This window comes from Archocentrus centrarchus, chromosome 16, assembly GCF_007364275.1.
Source record: "Archocentrus centrarchus isolate MPI-CPG fArcCen1 chromosome 16, fArcCen1, whole genome shotgun sequence".
Taxonomy (NCBI): Eukaryota; Metazoa; Chordata; class Actinopteri; order Cichliformes; family Cichlidae; genus Archocentrus; species Archocentrus centrarchus.
The window spans coordinates 28,468,143-28,493,065 of record NC_044361.1 but is presented as its reverse complement, the minus strand read 5'-3'; the positions used below and the strand labels follow the sequence as shown (position 1 = coordinate 28,493,065).

At 40.7% G+C, this 24,923-nt stretch overlaps 1 protein-coding gene across 1 annotated transcript in view; it reads right to left on the bottom strand.

The window, feature by feature from the left end:
- The window catches only part of arhgef1 (Rho guanine nucleotide exchange factor (GEF) 1), a 43,387-nt gene that overhangs the window by 5,567 nt on the left and 12,897 nt on the right, over positions 1 to 24,923 (bottom strand). The window contains exons 2-21 of the mRNA XM_030749331.1: positions 18,642 to 18,728; positions 18,423 to 18,536; positions 17,232 to 17,330; positions 15,836 to 15,878; positions 15,628 to 15,733; positions 13,632 to 13,772; positions 11,814 to 11,843; positions 10,787 to 10,898; positions 10,166 to 10,214; positions 9,984 to 10,019; positions 7,897 to 8,073; positions 7,148 to 7,286; positions 6,023 to 6,034; positions 5,126 to 5,290; positions 3,859 to 4,046; positions 3,595 to 3,741; positions 3,195 to 3,277; positions 2,867 to 2,992; positions 1,134 to 1,248; positions 104 to 204 (exon numbers count right to left, since the gene is read on the bottom strand). Coding sequence (XP_030605191.1) covers positions 104 to 204; positions 1,134 to 1,248; positions 2,867 to 2,992; positions 3,195 to 3,277; positions 3,595 to 3,741; positions 3,859 to 4,046; positions 5,126 to 5,290; positions 6,023 to 6,034; positions 7,148 to 7,286; positions 7,897 to 8,073; positions 9,984 to 10,019; positions 10,166 to 10,214; positions 10,787 to 10,898; positions 11,814 to 11,843; positions 13,632 to 13,772; positions 15,628 to 15,733; positions 15,836 to 15,878; positions 17,232 to 17,330; positions 18,423 to 18,536; positions 18,642 to 18,692 — 2,034 coding nt within the window. The 5' untranslated portion in view covers positions 18,693 to 18,728. The remainder of the gene's footprint in view (positions 1 to 103; positions 205 to 1,133; positions 1,249 to 2,866; positions 2,993 to 3,194; positions 3,278 to 3,594; positions 3,742 to 3,858; positions 4,047 to 5,125; positions 5,291 to 6,022; positions 6,035 to 7,147; positions 7,287 to 7,896; positions 8,074 to 9,983; positions 10,020 to 10,165; positions 10,215 to 10,786; positions 10,899 to 11,813; positions 11,844 to 13,631; positions 13,773 to 15,627; positions 15,734 to 15,835; positions 15,879 to 17,231; positions 17,331 to 18,422; positions 18,537 to 18,641; positions 18,729 to 24,923) is intronic.

Sequence of the window (24,923 nt, the reverse complement as noted above, 5' to 3'; positions counted from 1 at the left end):
GAAAGATTAGGGGGTCAGACTGCGGTCTGTCTGATAACACAGCACAGAGGTCTCAAAATTAATTTACAAGACTCCAATTGGTGTTGAATTGAGTGTTTCTTACCAACATGTTTTCCATTGCTTTGACCTCCTCATTGACATGGTTGAGGATCTTTCTGCAGCACTCTGCACTCTTCTCAATATCTGCCTTCTCTACTGGGTCCTCTGTGGTGAGAGCAAGATGAGGAAAATACATTTTAACAGCAGAGCCCACACAAAAGCCATAAATCAGAAGTGTACACAAAACACTAAGAATCTTCTACTGGCCCACTTGATGGTAACAACTTTCTCAGTGAGTTGCACAAGTACAAGACCTGTACTGCAAGTACTCAGGAGGGGCTCAGTGTTATGGGTCATGCATCAGTCCCCGCAGAGGTATACTAACTGTACTAATGGCTATTAGCAGCTTTCTCCCTTGTCTTCTGACCTGTGGCATCAAGAGTGCATTTTTGCCCAGAGAACTCCAGCTCACTTTTTTTGGACCATTCTCTGTAAACCCCAGAGACGGTTGCGCAGGAAAATCCCAGTAGATCAGCAGCTTCTGAAATGCTCAGACCAGCCGATCTGGCAACAACTACGCCACATTCAAAGCCACTTAAACCACCTTTCTTCCCCATTCTGATGCCTGGTTTGTTATGCATTAACAAACGGAGCATCACATAGCGGGTGAGAGAGAGATCCTTAGCATCATCATGCTTTTGGATGATGCTTTTGCATGTTCACGTATCACCCCCAAACATCTAACATAATCATTGGTGATGGCGTTACTTCCCTCTACATTTTCAAACATAGATACAGCAAACAGGAGATATTTTTGTATTGCTGAGTAATATGATGATATAGAGTGCTGTGAACAAGTATTTGGCTCAAAAAAACTGCATTTTGTATTTACTTGGGTTTATCTTTGTCTAATAAAAAAGAAATCGAGAAGGGGTAAATACAGCACTATATATCATGAAACAATAGAAATGGGTGTGCTGTCAGGGTCAGGAATAATTACACACCGGTCATCAGTAAAATGTTTTACAATACGGATGTATACTGACACATGAAAGTGGGCAACAAACAGGCCTGGGACATATACAGACACACACCTGTACTCTTTGCAATATTCTCCAGCAGTAGTGGATACTTGGTCAGTCTCTGCATCTCTATAGGAATGATGTCCTTAAGCTGCAGCCTGCGGCACTGGGGCTTACTCTCTGCCTCCTGGGATAAAGACACACATACAGAGTCAAAAATGAGAACACCTCTGTGACTGCAGAGGTACTGCACTGCAGTGGTTTGAGTCATATTTATCTCATAGACTCCAATTTGTTCATGTAAATGGGGAGTCTTCTTCACACACTAAGGTTAATTATGGAGTTCTGCAGGGTTCTGTGCTAGGACCAATTTTATTTACATTATACATGCTTCCCTTAGGCAGTATTATTAGAAAGCACTGCATCAATTTTCATTGTTATGCAGATGATACTCAGCTTTACCTATCAATGAAGCCAGATGACACACATCAATTAGTTAAACTGCAGGAATGTCTTAAAGATATTAAGGCCTGGATGACCTCTAATTTCCTGTGTCTAAATTCAGATAAAACTGAAATTCTTGTTCTCGGCCCCACAAATCTTAGAAACATGGTGTCTAACCAGATACTTACTCTGGATGGCATTACTTTGGCCTCCAGTAACACTGTGAGAAATCTTGGAGTCATTTTTGACCAGGATATGTCCTTCAATGCACATATTAAACAAATATGTAGGACCGCTTTTTTGTATTTGCGCAATATTTCTAAAATTAGAAACATCCTTTCTCAGAGTGATGCTGAAAAGCTAATTCATGCATTTATTACTTCTAGGGTGGACTATTGTAATTCATTATTATCAGGCTGTCCTAAAAGCTCCATGAAAAGCCTTCAGCTGATCCAAAATGCTGCAGCTACAGTACTGACAGGGACTAGAAAGAGAGAGCATATTTCTCCCATATTGGCTTCTCTTCATTGGCTCCCTGTTAAATCTAGAATAGAATTTAAAATTCTTCTCCTCACATACAAGGTCTTGAATAATCAGGCACCATCTTATCTCAAAGACCTCATAGTACCATATCACCCCAATAGAGCACTTCACTCTCAGACTGCTGGCTTACTTGTGGTTCCTAGGATACTTAAGAGTAGAATGGGAGGCAGAGCCTTCAGCTTTCAGGCCCCTCTTCTGTGGAACCAGCTTCCAGCTTGGATTAGGGAGACAGACACCCTCTCTATTTTTAAGATTAGGCTTAAAACTTTCCTTTATGATCAAGCTTATAGTTAGGGCTGGATCAGGTGACCCTGAACCATCCCTTAGTTATGCTGCTATAGGCCTAGTCTGCTGGGGGGTTCACATAATGCACTGTTTCTTCTCATTCACCTTATTTACTTTGTTTATACTCCACTCTGCATTTAATCTTTAATTGATATTAATCTCTGGCTCTCTTCCACAGCATGTCTTTCTCTCCCCTCAGCCCAACCGGTCGCGGCAGATGACTGCCCCTCCCTGAGCCTGGTTCTGCTGGAGGTTTCTTCCTGTTAAAAGGGAGTTTTTCCTTTCCACTGTCGCCAAGTGCTTGCTCATAGGGGGTCGTTTTGACTGTTGGGCTTTGTCTGTATTATTGTAGGGTCTTTACCCACAATACAAAGCGCCTTGAGGCGACAGTTTGTTGTGATTTGGTGCTATATAAATAAAATTGAATTGAATTGAATTTTTACATGACCTTGCATCTGCATGTGTGTTCGATCCTGGGGGGGGGCGGGGGGGGTGTGTGTTTCTATGACAGTTTGTGTGTGTGTGTGTGGTACCTGTATGAAAGCGTTGAAGCGTGGCTCTTTCTTCTGCTTGGTCTTGATCTGGTCCAGTGCATATGACTGGCGACTACAGAACCGTGCTGTCAGTTTCTGGAACCACTCCCCCTCTGTACCACCAAACTAAAACACACACACACACACACACACACACACACACACACACAACAACATTACAGTCAAAGATTGTGTTGTGGTAGCTAGAAGTAAACAAGAAGAACTTGTTGGCACATATTGGCTTTGGTGCTTCTGAGAGTAACACATGCATTGAGAGAAAAGAGAAATGTTCTATGATGAAATGAATTGAAAGACTATGATGACTCACTCTGTTGAGCACTGTGGTGCTGATTGATTTAACTATGAAGTTGTCATCCAAACGCAGTTTCTTAAGGTTCTCATAGAAGTTACCTGAAATTGAGAGTCAGAGACAGGCAATTGATTTTCAGCGCATGCTGAGCAGCTTCTCTTTCGCCAACACTGTCCGAGCAATTGAAGCAGCACTAGAGATTCATCCTGTATCCACACTATTGGCCAGAATAACAAATTTAACATCATGGTTTTTAACAACAGTGCACTCAGTTACGGGCTGTACATGCAGTTAGTGATTGCACTAATGCGTAAGGAAGGATGTTATTTGCATAATGGTGTGCTTACTATTTGAAGTGACTGTGCTATATTCAACTGTCTGGCTCTGGTTACAAATACTTCTTTGCAGGAGCACTTACTGTGCAGTTCAATGATCTCGTCGAGGCTGGGGAAGATGGTGGCCAGCTCAGGGGCGGTCAGGAGCTCCTCTCTCTCCAATGGTTTGGCAAAGATCACCTGAAGGACACTTAGCATTCGCACATGTGCATGCTCGGTTGTAAACAACTCTGAGGGGGGAAGGCAGTAGGAAAAGTATGAGTGATGTTGAAAAGAAATTTAAAAATAGTCTACACTACAAACTCATCTAGCTTCTCATCAAGTGTTTGTCTCCCTCTCTTTCTTACCATTGATGACTTCCTGCCTCTTGGTCTCCTTCTTCTTCAGGCTGGCGAGAGCCTCGGGAGAGGCCAGGTCCTTCCAGTTGGGTGGATCAGACTCCAACTCCTGGAGCCGTGGATCTAACTCCTCCACCTGCGGGCTAAGGGTGGTGGGGGAGTGGCCAGGCTCAGGAACTGAAACGGGCCCCTCTGGGCTAAGGAATGATTGGAGGGAAGTATGATTAGTTTAAAACTAGAACTACAGCTTATATTAAATGCGACCAGTCAGTTATCAAGTTATGTGACACTCTTTCTGGCAGCACAAGTGGGGGTTGTTGCCTGTGGAACAACAGCAGCTGTGAACAGCTGGTCTTTCTAAATGTACATCAGGGACATCTTAACTCTAGATAATGTAAGCATACTACAAAGGTGTGTAGAACATCTGACAGACAAGTTATCTATCAAGTCATGTTATTCTTGTAATTTTACCATATAGCTAACAGAACCTGACATTAATAGCATGTAGTAAATGTTTACTGAGAATAGTATTTTTTTAATAGCTCGTGATAATTCACCAATACAAACAGGTAATGGCTCAAGTAAAACCAGAGTGATTTTTTGGCTTAGACTTTAAGTGATTCAAGAATAGCGAATATTAAAATCTGAATTTACAAAAATCATAATTTCTTACCACTGTATAAAAAGATAATCAGAGAAATATATTTTTGAATGAAGCGGACCTGTGTCAGGTTACCAACAATTCTGCAATGTTTTTGTAAGAAGCTCCCATCTGAGTTATGACAGTACAACTGATTAAAGATTTACATTTGGAAAACAGCAAATAAGCTAAGCTTTAATAAAGGGCACTTAATGTTTAGCAAACGGTCAATATTGACTGACCTCATTCCCCTAAAGAGCCAAGTATTTGATGAGAGTGCTGTTTAAATGCTACTCACTCCCCGATACTCACAGCATAGGTCAGCTGTTAGAAACAAACCCGTCTGACAGGCAACTGAGAGTCGTGACCGATCCAAGTTTACAGGAGAAAACAGAAGACAGATTTTTAATAAATATGCCTCCTTGGTAATCTTAGGATTCTGAATCCTACAGTGATTCTGAATGAGCCGGGCGCATTTAAGCCTTCAAAGTGATTTATTATTTTTAAAGTGCTTCCTGATTATTTCAGGACTGCTGCACCGATCCTGCTTTAACTGTCAGTATTTGACATCCTGTCTGTCCCTGCTGTGCACCTCGCCAGGAAGAGAGGCATTAAGAGAGGGTTTGTCCATCTTACGGATGGAGGTGCTGGGGGGTGAGCGGGGAAGGTGGTGTTGTCATGGTAGAGGGTGGCTGGAGGTCCACATCGCTACGGGAACGAGACTGTTTGGCCCGAGAAGAGCCACGACGTCGAGACGGGTGCCGGTCCACGCGGGCACTTTCACTGCGTGCCACTTTCCTACTGAAGGGGGTGAAGTTGGGAGAGGATGGGGGCAGTTAAGAGACAGAAGAAAAGGAAATGGCAGGTGGAAATGAAAGAAAGCAGTATGAAGGGGGGGGGGGAAAGAAAATGTGTGGATTTAAGAGGAAAAGGGAAGCCGGAGAATAAAATAAAAAAAATAGAGATCCCAAAGACAAAAACAGAAAACAGTGTAGAAGGAAAAAAAACAGCAGATGTACCAGTCATATGCAGGTAGGTAATTATGAAGATAAAGAAAATTAGTTCATTCAATAGAGAATTTACATAAAAAAGAAAAATCACATCCACAGAATATAGAGAAAAAGAAAATGGGTGACAAGTAAATATGCATGATATAACATGCACATGTTTAGACAAAGTTTGTTTCATACACTGTATGAAACTGCCAATCCACAGAGATATGTTAAAGTAGCCAGGCATTGCTTCTACTTAGTGTACTATTTCAGTTAAGCAACTTTAAACTGTCAGCAGTTCTCCAGTTTCACACAATGTGGATACACAACTAAAAATAATCCAGCTGATCTCAACTATCAAGCCAATTTCTTCACAAGCAGGTTAAAAATATTTCACCACATTTGTGTTACATGCTTACAGAGCAGTGTAACGCTCAGCATGAGTGCGTTTTTGTGAATGGTTTGTTCTGTGTTTGTGTGATATGTGATCAACATAAGGCCTGAAGCATGTCCATGACTCTGTCAAGGCGCTGACACCCACCTTGTCTTCCGTCTGTAAAAACACGGGACACCACATCGTTACACACTCGCCTTTTACACAACTATTGTAAGCCACAGTAACAACCATAACATACAAAATGTACACCCCACCATAATATCCTAAACAAATCTTTAAACCGCTGTCAGAGAAGCATGCCAAAAAACAACGCTAAAGCCCCTGGCACAACATGTAACCCCACGTACTGTGGAGACAAGCAGGACAAAGGACGGGCTCTGACCACGGCAACAGACGTAGACACCTTGGAAAGCACACAGAATGAAAAGCCATAATGAACTAAAAATACAAAACTAGATGTACTGTTTACTTTTGACCATTAATATAACAGTGTAAACATTTGCTATTTTGTCTAAAACCTGGCAGTAGAACAAACTGATAATACTCAAATTTGTTTTTTATAACTTTAGAAAAAAGTGTTTTGACTTAACCAAACCTGTTTACTCTTAGACGCTTATGACTTAGAAAGGGTCACAACTGATGTCATGGCACTATTATGATTACATATGTGTAAGTATGGATGAAGACACCTTTTTATTGCCAAAATGTACCTCAATCCAATTAAAAAAGAAAAAGAAAACAAAAAAGAATTGCACATATGATTGCTATACGCAACAAAAAAACTGCAATGAAGCCTTGTTGTAAACATCAAGAGATGCAAAGGACAAGGACACACAAACAAAACAAAAACAGAAGATACTTGAAGGAAGAGCACATGTGCCATTGAGGAAAAGAAAAAGGAGAAAGGGAATGAGGGACGGGAAGGCAGCGGGCTGGAAGTAAAAGGCTGGATTTGGGTTCACCTGATGAGGGTCCATCTCAAGATTGAAGACTCTGTTAACTAGCGAGCAATGGGCAGCATGACAAAAGCTAGCACACAGCAGGGACAGACTTGCTGGGGGAGTTTTACCACGCTCCCTCAGCTGCAGCAATTCAGACACTTTGTTCCCCACGTTATCCTGTTTGTTTGTCTCCCATAGAGCCTAATTATAATCTGATTACCATCTCTAAGCCTGTATAACGCTTATACTCTCTTAGTGAGTCATTACACTGCAGTTATACCCTCACTCCCTAGATGATACTCTTTATTACTATCTCTGTCCTTCTCACCTTTCTTTCTCCACAGGATCCTCTACGGGAAAGTCATTGGGTGAGATGGGCTCAATGACCAGCCCACTTCCCATCCCACTAGGGGACACATCACCCCCATCTGGCACAGTTGGAGGCTCTAAGCGATTGCTTGAGACACCTAGAAGATTTGAAAATTACATTTAGCATTTATTCTGTTAACTTATAGTACATCAAATCACTCTGAAGCCTGATATAATAGCAATACAATTTTTATGCGTCCATATATCTATATATTTATCTTGTCTTGTGTCACATTTGTATTTTTTGAAAATATTACACTAACAAGTTAAACATGGTAAACAGTACATTAGTATTTAGCTCAAAGCACATGTTTTTATTTTAGAACATATTTTTAAACTGAAAACAATCTCTGTCCAGATAAATGTTTCAGTGCCATTTCAAATAATCTCCTGGAAAAGCATGTCATGACATGACTGGGCATATCTCAGGCATATAGGTAGTAGCAGTGCACAATAGCTGCTATCTTAGACAACGAGGTCAGCAATGAAAAACAAAATTCTGCCTGTCCAGTCTAAAATGTAGTCCTGGAGTTTTATCCAGACCTAACACGTCTTCGTGTTATGGGTCTTAAATTCTGGAGTAGTGTGGATGCCAAGTGTAAAGTTCCACAAAAGTTATAGTTAAAAAAGTCAAACTCTATTAGTGTGGGCATTAATTAGCACAGCCTCCCAGTAGCTTGTCTTGTTCATCAATATCAATACGTTTACCGTCACTGTGTGAGTCGGGGGTGTTGGTGATGGTGGGGTTGAGGTCAGCGGGCTCTACCACAGGTGGCACGGAAGGGGTACCACTGGGCTTTCTGATGGCAGGGTTAGGAACGCCACCGTCATTCAAGTTGGGTTTAGTGCCTGTGCCTCTACGCTCCAGAGGTCCTTTATCCTTTTCTATTAAAGAGGAAGAAGATTATGACAACAAAGTTGAACTATAAATATTACAAATACAGACAAAACATGACCAAAAAGCACCTCAGTCAGTTTAAAAAAGGTTTTGTAAGTTAGACAGACAAGATGAGTATGGCGTGATCAGGGCTTCTGCAGTTAATTAAAGGGTTAGTTTGGCACAAAGGAACATCAACACTGTTTTAATTCAGATGAATGCAAGTCTCTGCAAGACACAAGTGGGCAATCCTCAACTACTAGATTTGGCTGGGTATGGGTTAGGGGCAACACAAGTGATTTCAGCCAATCAGGGCCCTATACGACGAAGCAAGTTCAGCATACCCAGGATATCCCTCTGTTATCTGGATTCATTTACCCTAACATTGACGATCAGGATAAACATACACATGAAGATAATTATCAACTCAGTAAGTTAACCCAGGGTTTCCCCTACGTGTTCGCATGAAAGAGGCGGTGTTGGCAGAATCTAACCAATCCAAAAGGGGATATTCACAGGCCATGTGACTTTTCTTTCCCAGAAAATGATCCCTATGCCACCTACACAAGAGACACTATCAAATGGTGATGAAAATCTACAAAGAACATTAAAATATAACAGTAAAATGCAAGTACAACAGATGAATGCTGCAGAAAAATCATTAATCTGGTGATTTAGCGCACAAGGCGGTAAAAATATAAACATTTTAATTCCAGTTAATAATGTTTTTGCTGGGTGCGCTCTCAGTGCTGCTACTCATTTCTAAGGTGACAGCTGCACATTAGAGCTTTGATACTTTAAACTGGATACGTTTAAACATTTACTGTTCCCCAGCCTAATAAAGGAGACGTGGGAATCAGAGATCAAAATGAAATTAATGTGACAGGTTGAACAGGTATTCTTGGTGTGTGACTCAGCAGCAGATTAGAATCAAGTATAACAACATTTTAGAGTTTTTTTTATTTTTTAAATCACCAAATTAATACACATATTTTCAATGCAACACAGTTTGTCCTTATTCAGTCATTTTAGTAAGGTACGGCTTAACAATTAAATGCAAATTTAAAATGTATTCTCCCAGCAGAGAATCTACAGTGTGCTTAAAACATGCTGTAAATAAAAGACTCAATAAATGTAAATAAACTGACTCTGAACATGACCTGCTCCTGACAGTTTTACTTTTTATTCTCTTAGCTGCAGATCTGATGCTGTTTAAGGGTTTCAGGGAAAATATTAAATATAAAAACTTAATTCAAACACAGTCTTAGTCTACGAACAAATTTGATATGAGCTCTGCAAGTACAGTGTAGGTGTCCTGTTTTAGGATCATATATGCAAAACTGTTTGCTGCCAACAGGAGAAATAAATAAAATCACGGAATAAAGTTGCTTCTAAGACTCTATGATTCTTACTGAATCATAGAGTCAGGAAAACAAAGACTTTAGGTGCTACTGATTTCATACCTGTTGATATCTAATCTGGAACCTAACCCGCTCCTGAGCAGGTTAGGTTCCAATAGAGATTTACCCCGGTAAAAAGTAAGCCACCTTTGTATTACAGAAAACCCAGGGTTAACCCCGAAGTTACCCGCATAAGCCAAAATCCTGCTTCGTAGTATAGGCCCCAGGTCTAACAGTTGAGGAACCTCCATTTAGAATAGGAATACGCACACTTTGTTCATCAAAGACTCCTTACTTGACAAATGGGCAACTTGTGAAGTTTTTGGTGTTTGAAGAATTAGTTCTAGTGTACAGTTTGCAAAACAACCACCCCAAAACACAAAATAAATTAAACAATGCTCCACCCACATCCTCTCCTGGCTTGATTCAGGACATGCAGACATGCTTGTGGATTAATTAGTACCATTCTCATTCTACAAGTTAAAAAGGAGAGGGGGAGGACTCTGAACAGTGAGTACCTTCAACCTCCACTTTAGGTTTGCCTTCAGCTGTAACTGGAAAGAAGGGCAGGATGAAATATTTTCACATCCACAATATTCATCAACTAAGTAAATCTGAAAAGTCAATGTAATACATATTCTAACATAAAAAATTATGACACAGGAAAAAAAAAAAAATAAAAAAAAAACCTGGTACATACCAGCTCCAATCCAGTTTGGGAAAACCGTAAAGCCTTTTGGGGCTTTGGACTGCAGCATTAGCAGAGCAAAGAAGAAATAAGGTGAAATTAAAGTCAGATCAAAGGCTGCAAAAATACAAATCCTACAACACAAATGTTTAAAGAAGGACAGTGCAGGGTAATTAGTGACATGTCTGATTGTCCATCCATCCATTCGCTTCCGCTTATCCTGTTCAGGGTCGCTGTCATAGGGCAAGAGGCAGGGTACACCTTGAACAGGTCGCCAGGCTGTCACAGGACTAACACAGAGAGACAAGACAAACAACCCTTCACACTCACATTCACGCTCTCATTCACACCTATGGGCAATTTAGAGTAGCCACTTAACCTAACCCCAGTAAGTGCATGTCTTTGGAATGTGGGAAGAAACCGGAGTACCCGGAGGAAACCCACGCAAGCACGGGGAGAACATGCAAACTCCACACAGAGAGAGGGAGAAGCCTGGGCCAAGGTGGAATCGAACCCAGGCCTTCCAGATGATTCTAACTGTGAGGCAGCAGTGCTAACCACTGCGCCACCGTGCTGCCCATATCTGATTGTGGATATATTTATTTGGGTTCTACACAATCCTTGGTAGTTTACCTTTGCCAGCTGTCTTCTGAAGAAACCTCCTTTGGACTTCTTACTGTCAGCGGCCCTGTTTTTAACCCCAAGCTGTTTCATGTACAAGGCCACTGCATTAAAGATGGATTGGCTAGTGGAAAAATAGGAGACTTGTGTTAATAATATATAATACTGACTTTGGTAATTATTTGTTAATACTCTTTGTTTTGCAAGAGCCCCCGCTCCTTTAAAATAAATGAACTTGCTTAAATGCTGGGCGAAAACCTTTTTGGTCCCTATAGATGCATACGTCCTCACATTAAAGGCTGCAAAAGGTATTTAAAAATGCTACACCGGTGTGTTTGCACCACCTACAAGCAGTAATGTTGAGAGACTTGCAAAAATTTGATAAACTGCATAAAAGATTAGAAGGGAAGAGGGAGTAGGAGAGCTGCAGATGTCCAGAGGAGGCGCACAAGCGGAGGAGCTCAAAAGACTGGGTAGAAGAAAAAAATATCACACATGAAGACTGAGTTAAGGAGAAATGAGAAGAGTTGAGAAAGGGAGGAGACTCTGGGGATGCGCATAGAACAAAAGTGGACAGCATTACAAGACACTGCACAGTTTCTCAGAGCATGCTGCTTGAATACAAGAAGTACAAGAAAGAATTTCAACTGAAGAGGACTAGGAGTTATAGGAGAATAGCCTACAGACACTAAGACAAGCACGACAGGCTCATTTTTGTCAAATACGAGAATATAGGCACTGTAAGCACTAATATATGCATTATGAGAAAATATGAACATTTAGAAATAGAATTTGCAAGTAAAACAAAAGGTTACATTTCCAAATCAGGACACTTTCTCTAAAGCAAATCTACTGCAAAACACATTTTCGTGCATTTTGGCACACTGAAGCAGTATGCAAAAATCTTTCGGCTTGACCACACCCAGGCTTGCAGAGGTCAAACATGCTTCCTGTGCACAAGCACTCAAACTGAAGGAAAAAAAACAAAACAAAAAAACAAATAAAACATTACAACTACATTAATATGATGGTAACTCACCATTTTTCATCGTCTGAGACAACTGTTGATCTGAAAGAAAAGGAGCAAGTGTCAGTGATGTCACTATTGTGGAGAAAGACAAAGAGGAAAAAAAAAACAGTGTTACTCCTGATGCAGCATCCAACTCACCTCTTCCTTTTAAGTAACATTTTTTCTCTCTCTTGCTCGACTAATTATGAACTCTGTTTTGGGCCTGTGGAACCTGAAGTGACTAAGCTTTTCTGGATCCAACTCAAAGGTAATTATTGTGCTGTTGTGCTCAGGCCTGAAGCTATTGATCATATTCTAAAATTCTCCCAAAAAAAAAAAAGAAAGGAAAAAACAACAAAAAAAAAAAGCTCAAAAGAACAAAAGATGCATCAAAAGCTGCTCTTCTGCTTGCTCTAAAATTTTAAAACTCAACCTGCACACTTGGTGATCTGCGAAAAAAACAACAACCCAAAAACAAACTGTTGTCAGTGCTGAAAACTCTCTGCCCTGGTTTGTCTCTTCAGTTAGCCGTCTGCAAAGCAAAGTCAGAAGTGATCCAGCGCAGCGGAAATGTCTATTTAACCATGTTTTTGTCTGATGCAACATGCAGGCAAGACTGTGGAAATTGGATACTCATGTTTTGAAATGAACATAAAGGATGGGAGGGGTTTCCCTGGGATTTCCTTGCATAATCCAATCAAATCGACTGGTTGGCTTGTTCACTTCGCAGGAGAGACCAATAAGAAACAGATGGGGGGAGGTCACTGTGTTGTGGTCAAGAATGGAGGGAGGTATGTGCACGAGCGTGTGTGTGTGTGTGTGTGGGGGGGGGGGGGGGGGGGGGGGGGGGGGGTTGACTGGGTGCAGGAGTGTTGGAGAGGAACAGAGAGATGATTGTGAGGAGGACTGAATGGAGTGAGGCTGAATGAATCGTTTGTGCACTGGAGATAGACATCCAACTATGTGATAGTAATTGAGTGAGTCAAAACTGAATTATCATGTCTTTGATACAGACTCCTTTGCAGGCTTTACATGTCTTCTCCACTCACGTTGTGGTTATATTCACAGGGTGAGTGCTGCTTGTGCACAGTGCACCTCTTTTCATTTCTGCCGTTCTTTTTTTCTCTCTTTGACATGATGAAGTTAGACAGTCCTCTGCCCCTTTCCCTGGCCTCCTCTCCCTCTCTGTCTGACTCATTTCTTGTAGAGGATAACACATTGTAGTTTGCCATGGGGTCAAGGATAGATTAACTTTCCCCTAGATCTCTTACTTTCTTTCTTTAACCGTGTTCAGGGCATGAGCTATCCAGCATCGATAACCCTCTGGCCCTTTCTTTCCCTTCGTCTCTTCTGCTGTCTTACCCCTCCACCACCCACTACCACCACTAGCCCTCCTTCAGCTGGCAAAATGCCAGTGGGTAGCCTTCCTGCCAGCGTGGCACTACTGACTCCATTTTTCTTCTCTGCTTCCTCATTTCCTTCTTCCTCTGTTTTGTTCCATTTCATTCACAGGTTTCGTCAGTTTGATTTTGCTCATTTCCTGCTGTATATGCTGTGTTTTGAAATGGATTTGTGCATAGCTAATGCTGACGCTTTCCTTTACAGTTTTAAAAAAGTTTAGAAGTAGGATAAGAGAAGACGAATCCAAAAACATCTGCATAATCCAACAGGTCAGTCATTTTCAAGTGCACAGCAGCAAGTAACAGAGGGGAAATAGCTTCCAAGAATTATTGTAATATGTAAATCAGTTATCCATTCTTAGTGCTCATTAGCATTCTAATCATATACGACTGCATGTCTATGGAGAAAATGACTGTTAACTGTTGACAAGTGGAGAGTAAAACTCACTGTGTCTCAGACATCTTCTCTAGCAGGTTCTCAGCTACAGACTTCTCCTTCATATCCAGTGGAACACGGTCGGTGGGATAGTGGTTCTCCACGTCAAGCAGCTCAGACTCATTGGGAGTCATACCCATCATCCTCTTTCGCCTAGGCAAGACAAAGTAAGAGAGGGGAGTCGAGCTTAGCAAAACACACTTTTAACACTAAATGTATATGAATATGAAGATAGAAGAGCATCGTGCAAAAGTCTCAATCCACCCCTCATTGCTTGAAAATTTACACCCAAGGACCCAGACTTTCTTGTAATTTTAAAGTGTTCTAGAACAACAATTCTCCAGGCTTTATGGAGGGCTTTCATAGTTTGTTCACTGACGCCTCATTCGACATTTGACTGACAGGCTGTCAAGAAGCCATTCATAAGGCTGAGGTGTGCCAAATTACACAAAAACTGGATTGAAAATCAGTGGCAACAGGTCTTAACAGGGAGTAATGAATCAGAATTTAAAACTTCTGCTTCAAAGTTAGGAGAGAGGTACAACCGTGAGTGTCTACAGCCATCTGTAAAACACGGTGGAGGCTCTGTCATAGTTTGGTGCTGCATTTCAGCCAGTGGTGTTGGAGATCTTGTCAAAATTGATGACATTATGAATGCAGAAAAGTACCGACAGATAGATTCACCATGTAACACCATCTGGGAAGTGTTTGATTGGCAACAACTTCATTTTTCAGCATGACACTGATCTCAAACATACTGCTAATGCAGTGAAATCATATCTGGATAGAAAAACATACAATGGTGCAGTATCAATCATGGACTGGTCTCCCCAGAGCCTGGACCTCAACATTACTGAAGCAGTATGGGATCATCTTGACAGAGAACAGAACAAGAGGCAGCCAGCATCCAAAGAAGAGCTTTGAATGTCCTTCAAGAAGCCTGGAGAACTATTCTGAAGACTATTTAAAGAAATTACAAGAAAGCTGCCTAAAAGAGACCAGGCTATGTTGAAGAATAAAAGGTGGCCGCACCAAATATTGACTTTCATCCCAAATGTTGTCCAAACTGTGTTTTTACCTGATATACTGTATTTACATTTATGTTTGCACACTTTTCACTAAAATCACAGCACGTTTTCCCTATCAAAATACACAGACATGACAGGTGGCTCAAGACTTTTGCACAGCACAGCATGTAGCTATATTTTTTCCCAGTTATGTAAAAGGGGCACTTAAATCTAGTACTGAGAAATGTATTCTTACAATTTGGGCACTATCAGCTACAGCTGAATATCAACCTTTTAAATTATAGAAACACTGGAATAGTCATGATATTCTCCATGATCTCCAATTTTGATTATCCTTTGACATCTTACTCTCAAATGTCAGAGCAAGTGTTAAAGTGCTATTAATAAAGAATGTGGAGACATCAAGATTATCTTTTGTTGTTTTTACAGATACAGATTTTATATCAAAGTCTTTTCACACAAATGTATGTAGCTTTAATAGCGAGAAAGCCACACAGCTCTTGAGTATTAGTTCCAATTTTGAACGCAGGGTGGCTAGACTTTATAAATTACATACCTACAATCAAGATACATAATGTTAAGTTCACAGAAAATAATGGCATAATGTCAAATATTGACATTCATAAAAAGCCTCCTCTCAGAAAACTTACTAACTGAATAGATGTTTCAGATCTAAAGGCGAAACCTAATGAATTCCTTTGCAAAACTGTTTGAAGTTATTCAAGTAATGCCAAGTTATAGTTAATGCGTTAACCCATGCGAAAGAACTGAGTTGATCATTTAAAGTGCTAAGTGTTCAGATAGGTGTTATTACACCTTTTTTTTTTTTTACCCTGATTTCCTTTGAGTGACATCAAAAAAGAATAGTGATTTTGGCACACTACCAAAATTCAAACAAACTCCTTCAGCATGCTTGTGAAGACACTGATTGTAGACTTATAAACTATGTGCCATTCAGTAAAGTAAAGTAGAGCCCTAACCTGAAATCCTCCAACTGTTTGGCCACTTCAGAAATCTGCAGGTTCTGAACGTCCTGAGCATAACGCTTTTGGATGTCATCTGGGAGCAGATCTGGACGGGTCCGGTCTTGTGGAGAAGAAAGAAAAGCAAAAGAAAAGAGTGAGATGTCCAAAACTAGAGGGCAATGATAATGACTTTCTATATAAACACCACTGGAAAATAACTTACCCAACTCATAGGTTACATGAGATGGTACTAACACTCTCAGAATCTGCAATGTAAAGCAAATGATTAAAAAAAAAACAGAGAGAAATGGAAACATTAGATTATACAGACCAGATTCAGAACTAAAATCTGGTAACAGTATGGATTGTCAGTTTGTGTTGTTGAGTCAACCCAAGTAAAACTGTGTGGTGCAGTGGCTATATATCACCACAGGGTGGCATTTTAACATAGGAAATACAAAAGTAAGAGAAAAAACAGATACTCCAAAGGGGGATGCACAGCTCTGTCATTGACACGAATATAACCACATGGGCCAACTATACGTCAATAGGTTAACAGAGATGGGGGTGAAAAAAGGAGGGACTGAGAGAAGATGATTCCTTTTAAAAGGCTTTCCCACGATCCTGACAGGAAGCTGTGGGACTGTACAGACTGACAGGGAGATTGGATCAGCTGACAGACATGAACAGTGCATGAATGCTGAGGAGCAAACAGAACAGAAAAGTAATGCGGGCCAGGTGTGCAGGACAGATACTGCACAGACAGAGCAAACAGTGCTGAAAGACAGCAAACAAACAGTGCACACACAGGGTAGTACTCCTCTCTCAAGTCCATCTTATAGATTACAGCTGAAAAGTCCAATAAATTCCTATTTAGAGAAAACTAGCATAATATGACATTGATATTACAAAGGCTGCTTTGTCTTTGTTTTTAAAGTTCAAATCTAAGAATCATGGAAATATCAATGATGTAAAATACAAAGAAAAAGAGGCAACCCTAAAGTGTGTTATTATGGGGATATTTCAAATCATGCCAAAAACAAGTTTGCAACTTTGATCCTCCGAGACATTTAGCAACTGGATCATCTGCTTAAGGATCACAATGAGATAATGACTCTAAATGGTACTGTGCAGCTCATCACAACTCTACCAAAAAACAAAACAAAACAAAAACAAACAAACAAAAAAACAACAAAAAAAAAGACAGCCATGTGTGGTTAAGTGGTTACCACATAAAAGTACAATTATAATACCGAATACAGTATATAAGAACAAGCTTAAAGAGAATAAAATATTATGCATCATATCATCAGTGTGACTTCATTCTGGGTCAGTTTGTGACAATCAGGTGGCTTTTTTTTTTTTGCATTTTTTGGCCACAGTGGTTTTTTTGAGCAGTGGAGGGAGACAGGAAATGGGGGAAAGATACAGGGGAAGACACGCGGGCAAATTGGCGACAGGCTGGGACTCGAACCCACGCTGACCGCACCGCAGCGCAGCATATGTATGTGGTTGCCAGCTTCACCACTAAGCCACCCGGGCACCCCGGGTGGCTTAGTGGTTTGTTTGTTTTTTTTTTTTAAATTTACTTAAAAACTGTTGTGTAGTATGCTACTTACTGCACCCTTGTCCAAAAAGGTGTTGTAGAACTCCACAAACTGCTTTTTGGTCTCTTTGGCATTGAGGTTTTTGAAGAGTTCAGCATGGAGGTAACAGAGCTGACGGAGCAGAGAAAGATGATATCATTTAGTGCTGATGAGTTCCAAAAGCTTTTAAAATAACTGCTTGACCACAACTGACTATTTATTTGATATCGCCACTGAAGATCACAAAACACCTTATATGACATGAAGACATGCCAGATGTAAAAACCTAATTTCACTTTCACCAAGTGCACTCAAATGTCAAGCATAAAATAACTGAAATCAATTTAATACTTGACTCCTAATGACACTATCACATAATGTAGTCACTGTCCCTCCAGAGATAATCATGCACATACCCCAACCTAAATATTTTATAAAAATATTATAATATTTATCTAATGGACACACTCCAACCCCCCCCCCCCCCCCCCCCCCCCCCCCCAAAAAAAGATTGATCAAGCAACCACTGATGCAACTAAAAAAAAAAACAAACCAGAACAAAAAAACCTGCAGAATTAACAAATGTTTTGTAAACACGCTGCATGACTCATGTGACATATATGAGGGTAAAGTGGGAGGTTATGGAGAGAGGACATCATGGCGGTGAAAGGTTAAACAGTACCTGGGTGGGTCACGTTCTGTGCATGCTGAATAAAGGGAAAAGGACAGGCATGCTTTTTATCAGCACTGACACACACACTCAAACACACCTTTATCAGTATGCCCGTGGGAGGGGGGGGGGGGGGGGGGGGGGGGTTACTCATTGGCATTATGCATTCCTTCGCCCCCAATCTTATCCATTACAACTGAATGCCTAACCTTAACCCCAACCTGCACCTAATTCTAACCTTTACCCTAAAACCAAGTCTTAACTCTGAAAAATCAGACTGTCAGTGGACATTAAAGAATCCTTTTCATGTGTTTCACACAAGCCAGACAGCAAATGATAATTATCACAATTTGGATTTTCTGATTAGATCATATCTTACAGGTGATATACCAACTACATTTAGAGTGACTCATCATTTCCTTTTACCATCACTTATTTAACTTTGTAAAATGTGTGTTAACAGACCGTTGTTTTGAGGAAACTGGGGTTATTTCCATGTCCTACAGCTTTGATGGCTGTAGTGCAGCCTGCATAATGTGAGTTGTAGTTCTCACCAGGGGAGCAGGGTCAAACTGCAGGATGACATGTTGCATGAAAACCAGCAGGTGGGTCGGCCGATCCTTCAATTGCTCTACGCTGTTGAAGATTGTGCACTGGTCATCCAGCACCTGTGATGGACAAAAAAAACCAAATAAGTGTAAAAGAGTAACTTAATTGAGAGATGTTGATCAAGTTAGATTCAGCTATCATGCGCCACTGTTTTCTCCACTCACGTCATTCAGATCGTTTTCAAAATCCTCATCCTCAGCCCCGATGATGCTCATGGCTGGGTTAGAGCACTGAGGTCCAGACAAACCCTGCTATGGAGACAGAGGCGGCGAGGGGAAGAAAACAAGACAATTAGCAAATGTTATGTGCTATACTTTGAAGTGGTAGGCTATCTCTTTGACGTCCTGGGCCCCCACTGAGCAGAGCCAGACATAAAGGCAGATCACAGTTTACACACACTGAACTTTCCCAGTGTACTACAGCTTCAAGCAGAAAGAAGGGGAAATGTCCCAGCTTCCAAACCAGCCTTCTGGAGGGACAGCGAGACAATCCTGACGTGCCACAATGGTTGTGGACCTTGAACTAGAAACAGTGACCTGCTTTAAGTAGAATCCCATTCATACAAACCAAACAACAGAAATGGGACTCCCCTAATAAAATGCTTTTCAAATTTTATGCCTTAAAAATTCTTAAGGTTGGAATCAAGAATGAAAATGAACAAATTGTTTTTATCAGAACCGTGTTTCCAAAAAAGTTGCAATGCTTTGTAAAATTCAGATTAAAGGACAAGAAAAGCAGCGTTTTCAAAGTCAAAACAATTTTAATAACAATAAGAGAGATCACTTTTATTAATATCTGCTCATTTTATATTTGATGCCATAAAAGCCGGTATGAGGATATGCCAACCGCTGTGCTGAATTACTGCTTCTTTTAGAATAACAATTTGTAATCAGTTTGCTGAATTCAATTTAAAATTTCACCACTAGATGACTCATAAACTGTCAGTGTAGCTGCCCCTGCAGTACAAATCAAGCAAACGCCATATTTGGGATGAGATCGGGGTAGTGTAGTGGTTAGCACTGTTGCTTTGCAAGAAGTTCTGGGTTTAAACTTCCTGTCAGCTGGAGCCTTTCTGTGGAGTTTGTGTTTTTTTTGTTTTTTTTTTAAAGTGCACGTTACACTAACTGGTGATTCCCAGAAAGTTGATTCTGTTTATCTGAAGGCACCGTGGGAGAATGTTTCATGACTGACTTCTTCAGTCTCAGCTCACTGCAGGTTTCCCCAACCTTATACACAGTACAGTTGCATAACAATCAAAACAGAATGATGAACAGAATCAACTTTCTGTTTTTTTTCTCACCTGGATTACTGAGCATGCATCAAGATGTTAACTGGTGATTCTAAACTGAGGTAGGTATGAACATGAGAGCAAGAAGTTCTCTTTAGGGTCCAGCAGAAAGCAGTCAAGAAAAATCAATTTAGCCTGAGATCCTAGAGGTAAAAGTTTGATAGATGGCTATGAAGTGCTGATCACGTACGGTCGCATGATTATTTTAAGCTGACTCTTATAATCAGTGTTTGCTTCGATGTGAAGTGCAGCAACCTCCACCTAGCTCCATCCATCCTGTGTCACACACCTAGCTCATAATGAGTGGATGGTGCAATGTTTATGTAGAAAACTTTGCACTGACATTAATGTCAGCACATGGAAAACATTAACTTTTTCTTTCTTTCCAGTCTAGAAAAGACATTGCCAGTTCATCATCATCATCATCAGTTATTCCTTCACTTTAAAAGCTGTCTCCAGTAATGAAAACTATTCTGGTGTTTACTTATTTGCTGCTGTCTTTATTGTTTCCAAGCGTGGGTTCTAGCTGGGAGTTTCTGCTCATGTTGATGAGAATCACCTTCCAGTGGCTTCCACTGTTAGCTGTCTGCTTCATTCAAATATCTGTCATTCCACAACTGCTTTTCAATCAGCATTTCATCATCATCTTCTTCTTCTGTTGGGCTCGGGGCAGACTTGACTCTCTTCCATCTTGCAGCACAAATTTTACACACAAGTCCATCCCATACTCTGAAAATTCATCAATTCTGGGCCAGTTTCAAAAACTGAATGCAGAGGTGTTTTGGATATAACATCACAGCTGTTGCTTCTTCACATTCTGTTCTGATGATAGGTTTAGGAAGTATTCCTGAGTCCAGGCAGCAATTTAAACTGCTGTCTGTAATGCAGTGCTGGCTGACAAACTGAAGATCACAGCCATTAAATGTTGGTTTTCAACCTTGATTTTTGTTAAAGATATTCCTCAAGGAGAATCAAAGGACATAAGATGCATTGAAAAATATCGCTTTCAATACGAGTTTTCTCTGAAGTGTGTCCAGATTTTGTTCCTGGGATTATTTTTCAAACTTTGTTGGGTTCAGTAAAAATACTCAGCAGAAAGTTCTCTCTAGATGTAATGACATAAGCTCTTCAGGTCTAAAAACGCAACTAAACTTATTTCAAATTAAAGGTTTATTCCAATCCTTGCCTTTGAAAACGATGACAGGGGGAAAAAAAAAATACATCAGAACAAGTGACCAATTTACCCCCCCACCCCACCCACCCCTTTGCAGCCAAAACCATTTCCTCTTCTCCAAAAACACACAAACAACACATAGCCCTTGTATTCAATCCTCTGAAGGTTGCAGACCCAGAGCCGCCACCAGTGAACACCCAAAGACACACACACAAAAACCCCCACACCCATTCACACATGCACACACAGGGTCACACAAACATATATCAAAAATCTGCAGTGTGTACACTGTTAGGTGAGAACACAAGACAGAGACAAAAAGGTTAGAAACTGAGTCATCTTAAGGGGGGGGGGGGGGGGGGGGGGGGGGGGGGGGGGGCATCTTTGAACATTTTAGACACCACTTTAATTCAATTCAATTTTATTTATATAGTGCCAAATCATAACAAACAGTCATCTCAATGTGCTTTATATTGTAAGGTAAAGACCCTGCAGTTATTACAGAGAAAACCCAACAGTCCAAACGACCCCTATGAGCAAGCATTTGCCGACAGCGGGGAGGAAAAACTCCCTTTAACAGGAAGAAACCTCCAGCCGTGACTGGCTGGGGCTGAGGGGAGAGAGACAGGACAAAAGACATGAACGTAAGAACTCATTCAGATTAACTGTATTCTCTTACTATGAAATGCTAGGTTTCATTGCGTTTAAATAGCATAGTGCCTGGAGGTCATGATTGAGTGTGGGGTGGGTAAATGCTGACAGTACTTCATATTCTATAATTCTACTGACCAGCAGTGATAAAGTCAAATTTTGATTAGCATAGTGCTCTTTACAGCAAGTTTCTTATTATAATCTATATAAAATGGAACTATAAAAACAGGTGTCAGCTGTTCCGTTGTGCATTGCCATTTATACTGTGGTAATTGTAGCTTTATTATTATTTTTGATCGTATGAGGCCAGTGTGGACAACAGGACAGTGTTATAGCAATATTAAATTTACAGGATTATTGCATCAATGTAGTTACACAACTTGTTATTCGTAAGATATTTGATAAACTTGTTATGTTTGTTTCTTCTAAAAAATAAAACCAAAGAAGTTCATAGTTTTTCTCAGTTTCTTTTCATACTTTAAACACACCTTTGTACTGTTTTAAACTTACTCACATGCCTAATTATATAAGACAATATGTGCATGATGTCTGTTAAGCAGGAACAGATAACTCACTTAGTGGTTAAAGTTAATACAGAAATGTGACTGTGTAGACGACCATTATTTGATTTATGGCCTGATTTCATTGTGTGTGTCCAGTGGCAGTTTGGGGGGGGTGGGGGGGGACAAATCCTTTAAGGTCAAGGTGAGCTCTAGTAAAGGGACAGAGTGAAACAGTGGGTAGGATTGCAGACAGGCACAGTGAAACTGGGAGACAGGCAGAAAGCAAGAGAATGTGTTCATTCATGGGCTGTGGGTTGAGAAAGGCCAGTGCTGGAGCAACATGTGTAGGAGGGGTTAGCTAAACAGAGAGGCGCAGGCCTTTCAGGGCCATGAACGCACATCTGCATGGACATACACAAACATAACAGGGAAACAACAGCTCTTTTTCACACCCAAAGATCAAACAACAAGCACCTTACCAAAGTCAGACCACCAAAGACACCTTATCAAACCAAAGTTATGGAAACATGATGATAAAAACTGACTAATACTGCAAAACCAGATCCATCCATTTCCTGGTGGAACAATAAAATACTGTGAACACTTCTTGCACACCCTCAAGTTTTAGCGATGGGGAGCAAAAATGTAACAGTGGTGTGTTCAGATAGGAAGAGGGTCTAAAGTTTTTTAAAATTGTTAATATAGTAGCTTTTTTCTATATTTTTAGGCTGGAAGTGCACAAACATTCACACAGTGCTTTTAATAGTATACTAGTCTATAGCACATTCACAATGCTACTTTGTCTGCAGCTGCTGTGTTACTTTCAGCCTGTATTGTATATTTAATGTATGAGTTTTCTGACATCATAGTTTTAGCTTCCTTTGTAAATCAATCTGCTGCCTGTCCATGTTTATGACATATGCTGCCAACACCATTTTCATCTAAACACCCTCATAGCTAGACTGCGAAACCCTGAACTACTTTACCGACTTGGTGACCACGTTCAAGTGAATGCTTAGCCTGGCTCTCGATGTTGGGCTAAGTGAAGCCAGATCACTAAAAGAAATCCTGGATATGTTGATCTTGCTTCACAGTAGAGAACCCCGGATCCACTTCTCTCATGTTTTTGCACCTCAGCAAAAACAAATCAAGATGGTGACAACCACAGTGTCAAACTTCAGGTATCAAAAAGCAAGAGCCCACAAACAAGCAAGACTTATTTTACACTGACAGTTTTCTTCACAGGCAAGATGCAAAAGTTGATCAGACTTTTAAAACCTTGAGGTAAAAGCTGACAAAAGTGACAGTTCTCAACATTTCAAATGCCGAATCTGATCCTTTGTTATTGTTTTGTCTTGGCTGATTTCAGAAGAGCTGCAATACGTGTTCAGATTTGGGAAGATATATTGGAGTAGGCAGGGGGAAGCTAATTGCTTTAACTCAGAGGGAAGTAGGCAAGGTCAGGACTACAGAGGGGCTATGGAGCCTCCTCTGACCAGAAGGAGCCAAGTGGTGCATTCCAGCATATGGCACAATTCAGGCAACAGATGGATATAGTCTGAGTTTTCAGGAGTAACCAGACACTCTTCCTCTCACATCCATTACATGATAGCTGGCATAAGCTCTGCGCTGCAAGCGTCTTTCCTATCTGATACAGGCATGGCTGAGAGGGGAAGATGGAAAAAGAGAGAAAGAAAAAAAAAAAAAAAAGGCTATGAGTGTATGAACAGAGCGTCCTAGAAGCACAGAGATCAGGTCTGGTGCTCCTGAGCTGGCCGCTGCCCCCACCCCTCCCTTCTATCACATTCCAGTACTAACTAAGTGTCAGGTGGCATCAATCTAATGATAGCCATCAAGCGTACATGCCTGTGTGCGTGTGTGTGTTGAGACCTAGCACGTATATGGGAGGGAAGGCCATTCCTATGTTATTGTAGGAAGCTGTCGGTATACTTGTGTCCATGTGTGTTCTCCGACAGCTGGTCTTTACAAAACATTCCTCTTCATCTCAGACTATGCAGAAGTCTACCACTTTAAATTAAGGAAAAAGGGGGGAAAAAAGCAGCACCACCTTGCACAGTTCAGCATTTCATATTTCCACCAGGTCACCAAGGTTACGGTGCAGCCTGATAACACTTGCTTCAGCTCTTATGCAAACCCCACATCCATTGTGAAACCGCTAAAACAAGTAGCTTTGTAGTGCAATCCCTCTGACTAAGAAACGAGGAGGAGTCAAACTGTGACCTCACACCAAAATTAGCATCTTGGGCAGCCAGAGGGGCCTGCACCTGTCAATCATCTGACTATCAGAGCAATGTGTTAAAAGATGCAGTGCAATACCACAGCCAGCACTGTGTGGAAAGGAGAAATGAGACAGAAAGATTTTTAAAACCAAGAACTCAAAGTTCATTATGAACAGGGGAAAAAAATATTCAGCTTATCACTGCACAGAAACAATCTCCACCACATTATCAGCATATGAATATAACATTTTATAGGCATTTATGCACAAAGTTGAAGATGACACCAGTGTGGGAAAAAAAAGTGTCAGCAACAAGGCATGTGCTATAAACCAGTGAAAGTGCACTTTCAGCAACACGTCTGCACACAGATCGGAAGTGCAACCCCAGATGATTGGACAAACTTTATTTTGATCTTGACACATTATAAAACAATTTAATGAATAGTGTAGAGAAAATAAACATGTTTTAAATCCATGCTCTGAATAATAATCTGTGTCTGATATGCATTTATTTTTTGCACACATACAAAAATCAATTACTTAAATTCCAAAAATTCCAAACTATCTCCATTTCTTCTTGCTCCCTGGAAA